At 35.3% G+C, this 17,289-nt stretch overlaps 1 protein-coding gene across 1 annotated transcript; it reads left to right on the top strand.

Annotated features, from left to right (window-relative positions):
- Positions 1 to 3,691: 3,691 nt before the first annotated feature.
- On the top strand, positions 3,692 to 14,829 carry LOC130244109 (tyrosine-protein kinase receptor TYRO3-like). The gene is made up of 3 exons (XM_056476395.1): positions 3,692 to 3,852; positions 10,048 to 10,231; positions 14,700 to 14,829. The coding sequence occupies exons 1-3, from the start codon at positions 3,795 to 3,797 to the stop codon at positions 14,827 to 14,829; spliced, it is 372 nt and encodes a 123-aa protein (XP_056332370.1). The 5' UTR covers positions 3,692 to 3,794.
- Positions 14,830 to 17,289: the final 2,460 nt, after the last annotated feature.

Here is a 17,289-nt window from a genome sequence, read left to right as displayed (position 1 = left end):
AATATCATCAATCTTTCAAAAATACAATATATTGTTTTCAATGGGGAAAAAAGTTTTCGTTTTTTACCCAGACATTAAAAAAAGAAGATATTTTACAGCAGTAAACACAATACCCTGATACCATGATATTTTTATCCAAGGTTATCATACCGTCAGAATCTTATGCCGGCCCATGCCAAGACATATCCCCCTCCATCCACCCCTGGTTGCTACGCCCCTGGTTGTGGCGACCCCTGATAAATAAATGGACTAAGCCGAAAGAAAATGAATGAACGAATGAATAAATGAATGAATGGTATTAGTGGTTTTTTCTTGCCAAAATTCTGTCATATTTGTCCTACACAAATGAAGGAAAATGAATGAATGAATCTTATCTGCATGTTTACGTTCACTAAGAGCTGTTACACACTGCATGAAATATAACTGAACATAAATGAATATACAATAGGAGCTCTTTAACTACAAAACAGTAGCAGTAGTAATAATAATATATGTTTCTAACAAAATCCAAAACTTTGTATTACTTGCATTTGATGTGAGAAATTCCTGTTTACAATGAATTGCTTGATTACTTTGTGATTTCTAAGTGGCTTTGGATAAAAGTGTATAAAATATATGTGTTCTTTTTAACATAACTCATTAAGTGTTTACACTGGGCTTCATAATATATGTAACATGAAATAGCTTAAAGGCGACACGGTGGCTCAGTGGTTAGCACTGTCACCTCACAGCAAGAAAGTTGCTGGTTCGAGTCGCGGCTGGGGTCAGTTGGCGTTTCTGTGTAGAGTTTGCATGTTCTGCCCGTGTTCGCATGGGTTTCCTCCAGATGCTCCCGGTTTCCCCACAGTCCAAAGGCATGCGCTATAGGTGAATTGAATAAGCTAAATTGGGCCATATGTGTGGTTTGTGTTTGTGTTTGTGTTTGTGTGTGTGTGTGTGTGTGGTGTGTGTGTGTGTGTGTGTGTGTGTGTGTGTGTGTGTATGCGTGAGTTTCCCAGTACTGGGTTGCAGCTTGAAGGACATCCACCTGTGTAAACATTTGCTGAATAAGTTGGTGGTTCATTCCGCTGTGGCTACCCTGATAAATAAGGGACTAAACTGAAGCAAAATGAATGAATGAATGAATGAAGAAATGAATAAATGAAATAGCTAAAATAGGCTAACATACCCCAAGCTAACTATAAATAAGACTAAAAACGGTCTAAAATGTAGACAATTGTAGGTGTTCTCTCATTTATATTTACAATATGTTTATATATATATATATATATATATATATATATATATATATATATATATATATATATACAATATAGGTGTGAGTATAGGTTTCTTAATTACAAATAGAGAGCCACACCATTCACGTGACCCATCTACAAAATGATATCACCGGATCACGGTCTTCAACATTACTCTTTTGTAAAGCTACACACCACATCTAAACCTTGATACCAAAACAAGTGTTTCTATGCAGTCTGCTGTCTATGTAGAGAGCTCGAAGTGTTGAGACACCGCCGTCCAGTCCATCCAAACAGTGATAGTTTGAGTAGCCAATAACTTGTAACAAAGTAACCCTTGACTGAAGCTAGAATATTTAGTTCTAATGTGTTACAATTTCAAGACAAACCACAATCCAACTAATCAAGACAGCAAACTAGTGTCTTCACCTTCCCTGACTGACGCCGCGTCAAAACAAAAACATTGCTTTTATTTTCGTCATTAGTCATTCAGTGAAAGCATGAATATTTAAGCAGCGAGACATCGATAGGAGTGTTTATTGAAAGCCTGACCGTCTTTGGACTTACCGTAATAATGGTTGTATGGTCAGCGTTCATTTGTTGCTGGTCCGACAGGGCTGTTTCCTAAAAGTTTTGGAGGGGAACTTCCTTCACAGTGTACGTAGTCACGCTTCATACCGGCCCATAGGGGAATGACAATGCTGCACTTGGCCACTAGAGGCCGCTGCCTAATACAGATCCACTAAACTACATTTTTATAAGGGAACTTTTTTCTATTTATCTTGTTTTTAATTTATTTATATTGACTTTATGAGGTTATGCTGTATTATAATATATAATTATAATATTATTTCAATATTATAAAGTTATGCTGTATTATAATAGATAATTGTTAAAATATTTAATGATGTTCGATTTATTTTTATTTTATTTTTATTCTAACGGAAATTGTTTTTGTTGTTGCAATTATTACAATTTGTAATATTTTATATAATATGTATATAAAATAATACTTGACAGTTACATATTGCTTTGTTAGTTAATATGCTTAATAAGGGTTAATAGTATTAATTTCGCCCTTAGTCCCTTTATTAATCTGGGGTCGCCACAGCAGAATGAACCGCCAACTTATCCAGCATGTTTTACGCAGCGGATTGCCCTTCCAGCCACAACCCATCACCGGGAAGACCCACAATTATATGTAATTTAAATTTGTTCATTTGTTTATTTTAGTTTATTTATAGTTTGTATTGTAATTACTCTTATTTGTTTTGTTATGTGTCTATTTAATCTCTTATTTTAATTTTAATTTTTAGGATAAAGTATTGGACAAAGTGCTTTCAATAACAAAATGAGCAACACATTATGTATTCCCTCCCTCATACATCAAAGTAACATTGCATTACCCCTGCATATTTAAATTTTATTAGATTTAGTACAAGCGTTTTTTAACGATATTTATTTATTTAAACAATATAAAAATGATTATAAATAATAATAAATAAAAACAACTGTCGAAATCAACATTTAAATTGTTTATATTTATAGTATAATATGCATTAGAATATATTCAGTTTGAAAAGGTATGGAACAAAATCAATGGCAAAAGTATTGAAATAAAAAGCTTGTCGAACAGCACTGAAAAAAATAATACATTGAATTAAGTGCTTGCATTTTAAAAACTTGAATTGCCAGGGTTTGTAATTTTAGGTCCTGAAATGTAACATAGCTGTTTATTTAAGCTGTGAATCAATTCAAAACACATTTTCATACTAAAATTCAATACTTAATATCAACTTCCAGATTTCATATTCAAGTGCTACACTGAAAAAAATTGTGTCTGCAAAACTGTTGCAAACAATTTATTTGTGTTGAATTGAAACAAACAAATTAAATTTAAGAAAATTCAGCTTAATTTGTTTGTTTAAATTCAACCTAAATAAATTGTTTACAACCACTTAACTTACAAAAATTTAGTAAATACAAGGAATCATCTTTGAATAATTTTTTTCAGTGTATAGTACTATCAGTACAAGTATTAAAATACAAGCACTCTGTTAATTCAATGTATTTTTTTTTTTTCAGTTCAGTGCTATTCGACAAGGCGTTTTTACTTCAATACTTTTGGACCAGTGATTGATTTTTGTTCCATAAAAATGTTTGCAGCCCTATGCTGTAATTTAGTTTTTTCTTTTTTAATGCCTGGGTAAAGTGTAGTTGCGTCATATGAACCTTCAGGGGGGCGTATCCGCGACTCATAGGTGTCCCACTGTGTTTTTCAAATCCGAGCTACTTGACTTGAACGATGATCGCCCCGTTCCCACGAAGTCTCTGAGGATTTTATCAAAACAATGCAATGAACGCTAGTATTTACTCGTTTAACTGCGGGAACAGAGTGAATTAAATGCAAAGAGGATGATGTCGAAGTTGAAAACTTCAGTGAAGTGTGTGAATCCAATGTGATTTACGAACGACCGGTTTAATTCATTAATCAAAGACGTTCAAACTTTCCTGATGTGAAGGAAACAGCTAAACTCTGTAACAGAAGATGTTATAATGGAGGTTTCTCTTTGTATCCTGCTCTTTTTACTGCACTTTAATGAGGGAATTCACGGTAAGTTTGTTTATTCATAATCCGTGTTTAATAAACTGGGCTAACGTGTTGACGTGGATAAGATGTTTCAAGATAAACATCGGTGTTTGTGTAAAATATGGCGTAAATAGGCGTTTTTATTAACATGGGATTGTAATCTATTCATTAACAAGTTATTATATTATCCTCTTTACGTACTTTCGCTTAATAATTCCTGGTTTGTCAATAAATATTCCAAATGTTAAAGCAGTTAAACATGTTTTTTGTTATTGTGGTCAAAGTTGTTTTAAGTTTTTTTAGTATTACACTGGTTTGTAAACTGTGACGGTATTTAAAATAATAAATAGTATATAATAATAAGTAAATAGTATATAATATAAGTAAATATAATAATAATATTGTTAAATACTATATAATTCTTTGTTAATAATAAAGACTTTTTTGCTTACTTAAATTTTATGAGACTTTTTGTTAAGCACAATTACTTGATCAAACTTTGTGTTTGACTTGTGTTATTTTTATAACTCTAGACTCTGTATTCTATTTCTGCGGATTGAATAGGTGTAAGTTGTGATAGATAGATAGATAGATAGATAGATAGATAGATAGATAGATAGATAGATAGATAGATAGATAGATAGATAGATAGATAGATAGATAGACAGACAGACAGACAGGACAGACAGACAGACGAAGAGATAGACAGATTTGGAACTTTATTGATTGTAGTTACATCCTAACCAGGAGACTGTAAATGTGATGTTTGATGCAGATGTTTGTCCAGCTGTGTTGTGTTGTCACAGTAGAGATCTTTCAGACATCTGCAGCATGCATGACGTCTACTGTCAACAATCAGAACGTGCACACGAACAGAGATGCCAGAAATGGTCCCGGCACAATAGACCTCTTAGAAAGGAACACAAAAGCTTGTTGAGGGGAGAGAAAATAGACTCATAGTTCAATCCTACACATATTTAACTGTTTTATTAAGATTTTTTTTAGAACTGACTTAACAGGGTTCAACGCTATTTGATTTTTTTCTTGCCCTGCCAAAATGTTCACTGGCCCCACCAAAAAAAAAAAAACAAGCTATTTCTTAGCCACAAATTTTAAATAATATGATAAAAAATAATGTCTTTGAATCTAGAATATAAATATAAAAAAAATGTTAATAAATATATAATGAGCAAAATTCAAAGTGTTATGCAAACAAAAAGAGAAGTATAGAAAACGTGCAGGTATTTTATTGCAGTTCTAAATATTGCAGTTCTAAAAAGGTGGCTGACTTGCCAAACTGCAAAACATTGCTTCATTTTTTTCTCGTCGTGTTCTACCCACATAAATGTCTGCTTCCAAGACGTTAGAAACAGACATTTCCTTTGGCCTCATAATTTGATGTTACCGGTCTTTGCTGTACTGGTTGTACCAGGTAACAGAAAAAAATAACATGCTCACAACATCCCAATCAGATAAGAGGAATTGAAAGCAATATGGTTGTTTCGGACATCACAGAGAAGGTAGCATTTAAGGCTTAAAAGCACAAACTCTTTTTTGATTCTAAGACTGTATTTGCATGCAATTGATAAATAGTCGCAGGCAAGTTAAAAGGCCCGATAGGGCCAGTAACGATCTTATCCACTGTCCCGAGCATCTCTCACATTGGCCCTGGGCCATCGGGCAAACGTTATTGTTGAGCCCTGCTTAATATTAGAGTTTGGACAGACCTATGTCATTCATTCATTCATTTTCTTTTCGGCTCAGTCCCTTTATTAATCCGGGGTCCGCCACAGCGGAATGAACCGCCAACTTATCCAGCCCATATTTTATGCAGCGGATGCCCTTCCTGCTGCAACCCATCTCTGGGAAACATCCATACACACTCATCCACATTCATACACTACGGACAATTTAGCTTACCCAATTCACCTGTACCACATGTCTTTGGACTGTGGGGAAAACCAGAGCACCCGGGGGAAACCAGAGCACCCGGGGGAAACCCACGCGAACGCAGGGAGAACATGCAAACAACACACAGAAACGCCAACTGACCCAGCCGAGGCTCAAACCAGCGACATTCTTGCTGTGAGGCGACAGTACTACCTACTGAGCCACTGCGTCGCCCCTACAGACCTATGTATTATTATAAAACTTTTCCAAATATTAATGAGTAATTAGATAGATAGATAGATAGATAGATAGATAGATAGATAGATAGATAGATAGATAGATAGATAGATAGATAGATAGATAGATAGATAGATAGATAGATAGATAGATAGATAGATAGAAAGTAGGGTTGTACTATATTAAAGAATGTTATGTAATGCAATATTCTGTATGTGACATGATATATTAAATAATGTTTTATCCAACAAATGTTTCAAATAATTTCAGGGAAAAAAATATCAATACTGAAAGCGAACAGCCATGTTAATTGTTGCAAAAACAAATATGACTTTTTTGCAATGTAAACAAACAAAGAAAAATAATGATCACCACCGCTCCACTGGGATAGTTATATAAACCTAAAAACATCAAGAACATTCCGGAAAGCATACAACTGTTGAAACAGGGTCAAGTTACTTCCTATTGCTTTGTTACATGGCTTAATCGCTTGGTCATACAGTAATTAAGCATCAATACTAAAATTGTTACAGATTTTTGAACAAGAAAAACCAGCATGCCCGGTTTCAGAGATTTGTTGACATGTAACTGCATTGCCTGATGTGCTGAAACGTCTTTTATAGGGTGTGCTAGTGGCAGTCACACACACATTAACTTTTGTATTAAATTGCTCATTTATTGCAAACCATTGCGTTATGTATATCACAATATGCACATTGCAATATTTTCAACCCAGGCTCATTGTAAATTTGTGCCCAGGGCTACATTTTTGAGAACTGAGAAATATGTACCCTGGACTACGTTTTCTTGCAGTCCAGTTTTTGTTTTCACAAATCCACTAGAGCTCGCCGCGTACATTTTTGAAATTCTCATATAGGTTACTGGAGCATGTTTTTTTCATACGTGCATTTCCACCAGAGGCTGTAAATTTTTTGACCATCTCAACGACGTTCACACCAGACGTCGATTAAAGCATCAAGTGCAAGTGATTTACATGTTAAGTCTATGCAAAGATGCGATTGGACATCCTGCAATGTTATTCGCGCAAATGAAGCAGTGCACACTGAGCATTTTGGGTGTTGTTCAGGAGCTTGCTCTAGTAGTGGCGTGATTATGACATAGTTACATATGACATGACATAGCCTGTAGTTGGTGTCCCTGGGGAAATCCTTCTGCCAACATGGGACAAGAGCTCCTCAAACTGGGACTGGCTCAGTCAAAAGTACTGGTGAAAGCGTCTGTCATCCAGGCACAGCTTCTGAAGGAGTTGATAAGCTCACATAAAGTGCAGCTACTCTCTCAATAAAATTCATGTTAGTCATTAGCAAAGAATCTGGAGTCATCAGACACACAGATGCCCCTCCCATAATGTGAATCCATGTCTATTGTGAAGTGAATTTGACGTGTGAATGAAGCGAGTAAACTTGAAATGTACACGCATCTAATTACGCATGAGTATCTTGATTATGATATTCGCACAAGCCACATCTGATGTGAATGCCTAAGAGAGAAGCATGTCGGTGTGTCGTTCTGCATAATATAACAACTTGATAGTAACTGACCCACACACACCTATCCTATAGAGTAATTACCAACCTACATCACACATGACATCACAGGGGTTCCTGGTTGCAAAAAGAAACTGGTTGCAATAGCAAACATGTTGTGTTGTGCGGTAGAATGCCAAATTCGAACTTAACTTTTACTGTACACCACATTGCTTTTAATGCCAACCGCAGACTACTTTGGCTAAAAGGGAGCTGAATGAAGTGACGACCTAATTAAAAATGCTGGACAGTTCTCATTTCATATCAGGTTGGTTCACACTATGCTGAATCATACACATTACTCTGTTTTGATTGCAGCAAAAACAGTTAAATATGATGAATTAAATTGCGGACACTGAATGTTTAGAATGAAACGTAAAAGTGTAAGTTCACATACCCTGCCATACAGTTCGCTGTCAGAATGCAGTTTTGCTTGTTGATGATTACCCAGGCCTTATATAGCTCCGTCTTTTTTCCTTGTCCTTGGCTAGGCTGAACCGCGGTTTGTAGCACTACAAAGTTTTGAATCTGGTAATCATGGAAAATTATTTCTTGCACATGACCACACAGAACAAAATTGTTGGCATCCAAAGACTTGTAGGCCTTTAACTTCTCTCTTGTAAAAAAACTTGGAGCTTCAATGAGATTGTAAATTTGGGGCTGGATGCTTGGCCATTTCATCTTATCCAATATTCATTTGGATCGCAAATGGACCTGTCAGACGAACGCCGCTCACTTTAACGTAAATTTTGCTGAATAAATGTGCTTATCACTGGGTGACAAGCTGTTATAGTACGCTGAAAGCATTATGTAAATAATATATAATAGTAATTAATATAACTTATTTCTAAGACAACAGCAAACTCTGTACAGCATCGCAATGTCATTCCCTTGCTGTAAATGCTAGCGCTCCCGTTTTGTTTCTGCAACCTTGCAACACACAAAATGCAAATATTATGCACATATTTCTCGGTTCACAGAAAAGTAGCCCTGGGCACATTTTCCATGAGCCTGTTTTGAATGTTTCAATAGTTTAAATATATTGCACAGTCTTAGTAGATATATAGATAGCTCCCAGTTTGGATGCATTTTGGAATGTTCAGGAATGCTCTTTGTCAGATGTTGTTTGTAGTGGCATTACTGATGTCTGCTCAAAGCATCTGGCCATTCTTCTCTGATCTTTGACATCAAGACTTTTAACTGTAAAGCTAGAGATGGTTATGTGTGAAAATCCCAGTAGATCAGCAGTTTCAGATTTAATCATACCAGCTCACCTGGCACTAACATCCATACCACTTTTAAAGTCATTTAAAGGGACATTCAACCCAAAAATGAAAATTCTGTCATCATTTACTCTCCCTTCACATGATCCAAACTTGATACTTCCTTTCCTCTGTTGAAAACAATATAAGACATTTTGAAGAAAGCTAAAAAAACAATTGACTTCCATAGTATTTGTTTTTCCACACTATGGATGTCAATGGTTACAGGTTTTCAGCTTTCTTTAAAATACCTTATTTTGTGTTCAACAGAAGAACTATAAAGGGTTAGACCCACTTGAGAGTAACTAGTGAGTAAATTTGTATGTTTGGGTAAACTATCCCTTTAAGTCTTTTTCCCACATTCTGATGCTTGTGTTGAACTCAACACAGGCTCATTCTGAAAACGTAGCCCTACAGACATGAGAGAATTACGTAGCTAGAGGTACGTATGGCTGCATTTCATTTTTTTTAAACGAACGCCACGGGCGGTGTGATGCCGTTCCTTTTCGCGCTTACCAGCTGACCGCTTACCTCCTTTTGGACAGCATTCTGGCTGCAATCGGTTTGTCCCATTAGCGCGCCATGTACGTTGGCAAACTTGAGTCACAGAGAGCAGTTGACCACGATGACGGGGTTTGAGTCCGGTGAAGAGCAGTTCCTGAAAGCAGGTAACACAAAAACAAAATCCAAAAAATAAAACAAACAAGTAAATAGTAGGGTGAGAATGTGGTAAAATCTGAAAACATGGTAAAATAAAAAATCAGACGAGGACTTTTTTTTGATTGCTTTTGAAACGTGTTGGTTGGGTTTATGGAAGTGGGGGGGCGGGTCAATCGATAAAATTGGTTGGGTTTAGAGAAGGGGGAAGGTGGGTCAGTCACTGTTCGCTCAGTAAGTCAAAAAGTCTGTCAGTCTGTCAGTCGACAGCGGCCTCTGGTGGGTTTACGCGAGAACAGCAGGCACGAATGGCACCCGTGAGGGAAATTTGAGATCTCAAAAAGCATACACAGCGGCCTCTCGTAGATTCGCGAAAACAAAGACTGCAGAAAAACGTGCTGCCGGGACATATTTCGTGGTCTCCAGAAACGTCTGTAGAGGTACGTTTTCAGAATGAGCCTGGGTTGGTTAAACTTCAGCAGATTGTCTTGATGACTTCTACATGCTTAAATGCATATCTAGTTGTTGTCATGTGAATGCCCATGTGATTTTTATATAGAGTTGTCTTTTATAATACCCTCATAATTCTCTTGCATTAGAAATATGGCAACTTGTTTATCTTCCAGGGGTACGGTTCACCAAAAACCCTTCCAACCAAACGGTGACTCAGGGTAACATGGTCCGCCTGGGCTGTGCCTTTGAGGGTTTGAGTGAGCCAGAGATCATCTGGATGAAGGATGGAGAGAAGCTCTTCAGCACTGATCAGATGTACATCACACTGGATCCACACCACTGGGAAACCTTTCATAGGTAGGATGCCTTAAATGTTGAATCAGTTTTGATTTAACTTTAACTACAACTGCGTTCTACCACCACACTGCTTCCTGCCTAATAGGCTAAAATGTTCTTCATTGTTGTAATGGCTTTTTTATTCTCATTTTCTACATTCATGTATCGCTGCTTTGACACAATCTACATTGTAAAAGTGATATAGAATTAAAGATGAATTGACTTTTTTTGTGATCAGAAATAAAAACATAATTGGTTTTAAAAATATATTGACTTGTCGCACAATACATGGACATGACCTCAATAACTTTTGGTGATTATATATATATATATATATATATATATATATATATATATATATATATATATATATATATATATATATATTATATATATATATATATATATATATATATATATATATACCTGCCTAAGATAATTGTATATAAGGAGGCATTAATAAGGGCGACACAGTGGCTCAGTGGTTAGCACTGTCGTCTCACAGCAAGAAGGTTGCTGGTTCAAGTCCTGGCTGGGTCAGTTGCTCTGAGTGTGTATGGATGTTTCCCAGTACTAGGTTGTAGCTGGAAGGGCATCCGCTGTGTAAAACATAAGCTGGATAAGTTGGCGGTTCATTCCGCTGTGATGACCCATGATAAATAAAGGAACTAAGCCGAAGGAAAATTAATAAATGAATGAATGAGGCATTAATAAATGTGTAGCTCCGCCTACTTTTGAAAAGAGAGCACAATCTCATTTACATTTACATTTACATTTAGCCATTTAGCAGACGCTTTTATCCAAAGCGACTTACAAATGAGGACAAGGAAGCAATTTACACAACTATAAGAGCAGCAGTGAACAAGTGCTATAGACAAGTTTCAGGTGTGTAAAGTCTAAGAAGCAAAGCATTAGTAATGTTTTTTTTTTTTTTTTTTTTTTTTTTTTTTTTTTTTTTTTTTTTTTGAGAGAGAGAGAACAGTTAGTGGTATAGCAAGAGAGGCAGTTGCAGATTAGGAAGGAAAGTGGAGACTAAACAGTTGTGTTTTTAGTCGTTTCTTGAAGACAGCAAATGACTCTGCTGTTCTGATGTAGTTAGGGAGTTCATTCCACCAACCTCCCGTGCTCTGCGAGTGTTAGTAACAACAGGAATTAGTAAACACATAATAAAGTGCAAGGAAAACAGTAATGAGTGCAGAGATAACGTAAAATAATAAAGTAAAAAGTACTCAAGTGCTTTGTCGGTGTCTTTGCTCGGTGGAGTCGCGCAGGTAGAGTCAATGGTCTTTACACTCGTCGGTCTTCACACGAGGCGGGCTTCACACGAGGCTGCCGCGACCGCTGCCGCGGTGAGACTAGTCGCTTATATACACCCCCCGAGCGCTTTGCTGATTGAGCTCAGCTGGACACGCCTCAAGAGTAAAAACACCCGAAACTGCAGCGGCGGGGGCGCGAAAAAACCTCCGGCTCGGCACGCAAGCTCTTACAGTAAACAAAAGGAAACAGTGGCTAAAACTTGCTAGTACTAAACACAGATAGCTGAAAAACTATTTTAAATGTCCAACAACCAATACACAACCAGCTGAAACAAGTCTAACTGTTCTCTAACCAAACACTAAACACAGATAGCTGAAAACAATTTTAAATGTCCAACAACCAATACACAACCAGCTGAAACAAGTCTAAGTGTTCTCTAACCAAACACAGCAACTGAAAACAGGTCTAAATGTACTTACTCGGTGTTGCTCTCGATGCTAAAGTGCTTCTCCATTTAAATTTAAAGCGACAGTCACCAAAATGGCACAATTTAGATCAATTCTTGAAAGCGTCATTTTCAAAGAGTTATAACAATATTGTTTGTGCGGCATTTTGAGCTGAGACTTCACATACACACTCTAGGGACATCAGAGACTTATTTTACATCTTGCAAAAACGACATAATATGTCCCCTTTAAGAATAAACAGTTTTTGTCCCTTGAAAGTACTTATGGATTATGCATCTGCATTATGATATTGTTATTGTATAATCATTATAAATCAGTGGCATTAAAAGTAGTATCAGTAGTGTCACTTATTGCAATGAGTTCTATGACAATATGTCACACATGAAAAGCTATTTTGTAACACCTAACTGAGTTGAAACTGTATTCAAGGACACCTGGCAGTATGAAGAGGATGTGAAAACTGATCAGATTATGTTGTCATATGATATTTCAAATCTCAGATCTGATAGTAATCCATTATTAAAGTAAGGCAAGGCAAGGCAAGCAGCATTGTTACTACTGTAGTTTTTTCAGGCAATTTACACCAGGCAGACATTAAAACAGAATACAATAGAGACCTTTTTGACTTGGTCAACCCAAAAAATCTTGATCTTTTGTATTTTTGCCCAAAATGGTGTCTGTTCAGTTGTCATGAGACTGTGGCCTTGAGATTGTGCCTCAGTGTCTCTATTTTTATTATTATTATTATTACAGTGTGGGCACAGACGCCGAGATAGAACAGCAGAACAGTTGTTTGTGCTTTTCTTGTTAGATACAACAGTAACTACAGCATCATATGATCATGTTCAAGGAACTTTTTTAAGTCTAAGATGTTTTTTTGCTGAAGCAAGATCATTTAAGTTGTCATTAATTTCTTTTTCTTTTTACTAATACACTGTCATATACTGTCATAATTGTACTGTTTTTATGCTAACTATAATTTGATACTTTTATAAAGCAAGCACAGATTAAATTGATCAAAAACGACAGCATGTATACTTTCATAAAATAATACAAGTTTCAGTATAATTAAGCTATTCAAGGATCCTGAAGGAAATTTCATGGTTTTACAAAAATATCAAGTAGCACAATCTGTTTTCAACAATGAAAACAATAAGAACTTTTTCTTAGTCACCAAAATCAGCATGTCAGGCTTATTTCTGATGGATCACATGATACTGAAAACCCGAGTAATGATGCTGAAAATTTAGCTTTGCGTCACATTATATTATAAAACATATTTTAATAGGTTACACCCAGTTTTTTAAAATTAATCCCTCAAATGTTTAAGTGCTATTTTAGTTCAGTCTGCTTTTAAAACTGCAGTTTAATAGGACAGTTCACCCAAAACTGAAAATTCTGTCATCATTTACTGACCTTTTACTTGTTCTGAACCTGTTACTAATGTTCATCTGCATTATACTTTTGTCTTCAGTTAAGTGCTACATTTATCTGGCTATAAAGATGCTCAACAGAAAGTTCAAAATGGCTGACATTGTATAAAACATTGTGATATTTTCATTTATATGGCCCAATTTTATTTGTTTAATTTTGGAATTGATCTTAAAGGGATAGTTCATCAAAAATGAAAATGTACTTATTATTTACTCACACTAGGTTGAACTCTAAAGAAGGTGTTTTGAATAAATGCTGGAAACCTGCAACCATTGACTTCCATAGTATTTGTTTGTCCTACTATGAAAGTCAGTGGTTACAGGTTTTCATCTTTCCTCAAAATATCCTTTTTAGTCTTTAACAGAATAAAGAAACCCCATGAGGGTGTGTAAAATCATTTTTCGTTTTTGGTGAACTATCCCTTTAAGATCACTCCCAAATTTAAACAAATAAAAAATAGGCCATATAAATAATAATATCACAATGTTTTGTACTATGCCATCCATTTTGAACTTTCAATCGAGCATCTTTGTTGTCAGATAAATGTAGCACTTGACTGCAATGTGGACTGAAGACTATAATGCAGATGTACATTAGTAACATGAGCTTGCTTCACTGAACGCCGTCAGGGCTGAAAATCTCTTACACGTGACCAGTTTCCTAGCTGCTTATTTAGGCCGCTCTTAGACTAAACACACTTTGGACGGAAACTTGCATTTGAAAAGTGTTGCCTGCTCTAAGATTAGGCTAAAAGAGGATAACAAATGGCAAAAAGGGAATTACAGACGTCACGTTTCCTTGCTGAATGCAATGTTGCCAGCGTAATCTGCCATATAAATGCCTTGTTTTCCTTTGTGATAACTGTAAACAAAAGTACACGTCATTCGTTTCCTTTATGTAAATGCAACTCATGCTGTTGTTTGCGCAACTGACCTTTGTCTACATAAATCTCAGCACTCTTATAGACTCACTGCCTCTTGTCTGGTTGTAAATAGTTCAGATGGATGTGGCATTCTTCCATGGTCATTCTTAGACAAAGTTGTGGCATTTTCTAATCTGTGTCAAATCAAATCCCATTTATTTTTATGAAACAGTAAACACAATACAGAGCGCTTTCACGGTAATGAGCAAGAAATAGAAATTGTGCAACTGTTTTATATGAATAATGTACTGTGTGTGTGTGTATGTCTTTAGCTTGCAGCACATTTGGCTGGTAAATGTTACTTGGTTTACAACAACTTGAGGGTTTGTGAATGACACATTGTTTGGTTTTATGGTAAATTTAACCCTTTAAAGAGTGTCTCTTTTGATTCTTTGTTTTGTGCTTTTAGTGTTAAATCCGTGCAGCAACAAGATGCCGGAAAGTACTGGTGTGAAGTTGAATATCACGGCACAATCATTTCCTCCGAGCCTGCTTGGATTACAGTAGAAGGTATGTCACTTAAACCTAAAGTACACTGAAGAAAATGATTTATTACATTAAGTGTTTTTTAAGGCAAACAATTATATGGGCTGAATTTAAACAAACAAATGACATTTAGTAATGTTCAACTTCATTTGTTTGTTTAAATTCAGCCCATATAAATCGTTTGCAACCTTTAAAAAAATGTAGTAATTTCAATGAATCATATTTTTTCAGTGTATATTTTTTTGTTTTTGTTTTTGTTTATTTTTATTTTGTGCATTGCATTAGTGTGCACAAATGGGCAAATTTGGTTTCGGCACACTATGGACAAGTGCATGTTATGAAAACCCGCCTGCTCACCCACATGAATACTAATAGTAATTTTAGTAATTATTAGTAATACTAATAGTAATTTTATAGTAAATGCTATAGTGTTTTTTAACAATACTATAGTAAAGGGTATTATACTGTATATGTTAAGTTATTTCCGGTATTAAGCTGGTGGTTCATTCCGCTGTGGCGACCCCTGATTAATAAAGGGACTAAGCCGAAGGAAAGTGAATGAATGAAGATATTAAGGAATGCTACGTTGTACTGTAGTATTAACTTTAGTGAACTGATAAACTGTAATTAATTCTGTAGTATACTTTAGTTTTTACTAAGTGTACTGTAGTATAACATTGAGGGCTATATTTTGATAATCCATGCACAAAGTGCAAAGCTCAGGGCGCAAATGCATTAAGGGCGTGTCAGAATCCACTTTTGCTAAAATAAGGATGGAAAAATCCGCTTTGCGCCGTGACGCATGGTCAAAAAGGGTTGAGCTTATTTTCTTAATAGTTATAGATGTGTTTTCAGAATAAACTGAGCATTTCACTAGTAAGAAAACAGTTAAACAGAGCATCTACAGCGCGAGAATGAGAGATGAGCCTTCTCATTATTAACTTTTACTTACACCCTCGTGGATAGTGAAACGTGTTGTATGCACAGACATCTATTAGCCTATAAATAATTAATTTAGATTGTTAAGCGCAAGGATTTGTTTCAAAACTATTTCTAAATTCAGTTCTAATTCCAGCAAACGAGTAAATGAACAATAAGAACGAAGTGTGTTAAAAAACTGAGTTACATCCAAATACACATGCTGTGCCCCATATGGTCTAAAACCGTACAGGTGGGCAAATCTAAGCTTGTTTTTAATAAAACAAATATAAATATGCATATAATAAATAATACTGCTAATAATAATAACATTATACAAAATTAATAAACTGAAAAAGCCTCCCGAGATGAAGCAGGCATGAAAGTATGGTTTTTATATTTATGTAGGCTAGAAAATAATATGTTTTGTAATATTTTAATCCTTTATTTTTATATCCTATATATATTCTTATTATATCCTATTTTTATCCTTAACATTTGTAAAGATATTTGCGTATTGCTGTACATCCTGTTTGTAGCAGTGTGTAAGCGAGGCGCATAATTAACACGCTCTGCGCTGGACTTTAGACTGGCTTTGTTCTGGTCTATAGAGCAGTCTATTATAGTTTCTCAAAATAGCAACACGCCAGCTATGCGCCTCAACACGCCTCTTTTTGTTTTTAGATCAGAACGCCTATGGGCGCACATATGAGCGCAAATGCATTTGATATTTAAACAGCATGGCACAAAATGTCAAAACGACTCTTGCGCCAAGCTGAAACTAGCAAACAACAATTGCGTGGGTGTGTGATAGGGCCCTTAGAGTTGTAGAAGTCATTTCTTTATATAGTTGTTGTATAACCACGGTAATTATAGACTACAGTACAACAGATTAATATACTTCATTTTTAATATTAAAAGTATTTTATTGTAGTATGGTTCAAAAACACTATAGTATTTACTATATTTCTATTGTTTAATTTTGTGTGGATGCATTAAATATGCAAAAATATTCTGTGCTAATTGCAAAATTTGCTCTAAACATTTAATATAAATTAATGTACACTTGAAAGTGTTTTGTGTGTATTTATTAGGCAAACATACGTTGTATGAGGCAAAATAACTTTATGCCAAAAAAATCTAAGGTATATGAAGTAAAGATTGTGTTCATGAAGATATTTAGTAAATGTGCTTCTCTATGTCTATCAAAACCTAATTTTTAATTGTAAAATGGAATTTGGACAGCTTTAAAGACAACTTTCTCAATATTTTGTTTATTTTTAAGAAAAGAAAAGAAAGAAAAAGAAAGAAAAGAAAGAAAGAAAGAAAAAGAGAAAGAAAGAAAGAAAGAAAGAAAGAAAGAGAAACAAAGATAGAAAGGACAGAAAAAAGAATAAACAAAAGAAAGAAAGAAAGAAAGGTCAAACTTTAAATTTCAAAGGACTAAAAATGCAATAGACGTGCAAAACAAACAGCTCATCTAATTAGGATAAGAGGGATTAAAAAGTATCAAGATTGAAAAATTCTATTTCATTTAAATTCCCTGCATTTGCACGTTTAATAAACGCATCTGACAGTCTGTCTAGAAACACATC

Source organism: Danio aesculapii, chromosome 17 (genome assembly GCF_903798145.1).
Source record: "Danio aesculapii chromosome 17, fDanAes4.1, whole genome shotgun sequence".
NCBI lineage: Eukaryota > Metazoa > Chordata > Actinopteri > Cypriniformes > Danionidae > Danio > Danio aesculapii.
Note: the sequence above shows the minus strand (reverse complement) of the source record. Positions and strands in the feature narration are given on the sequence as shown.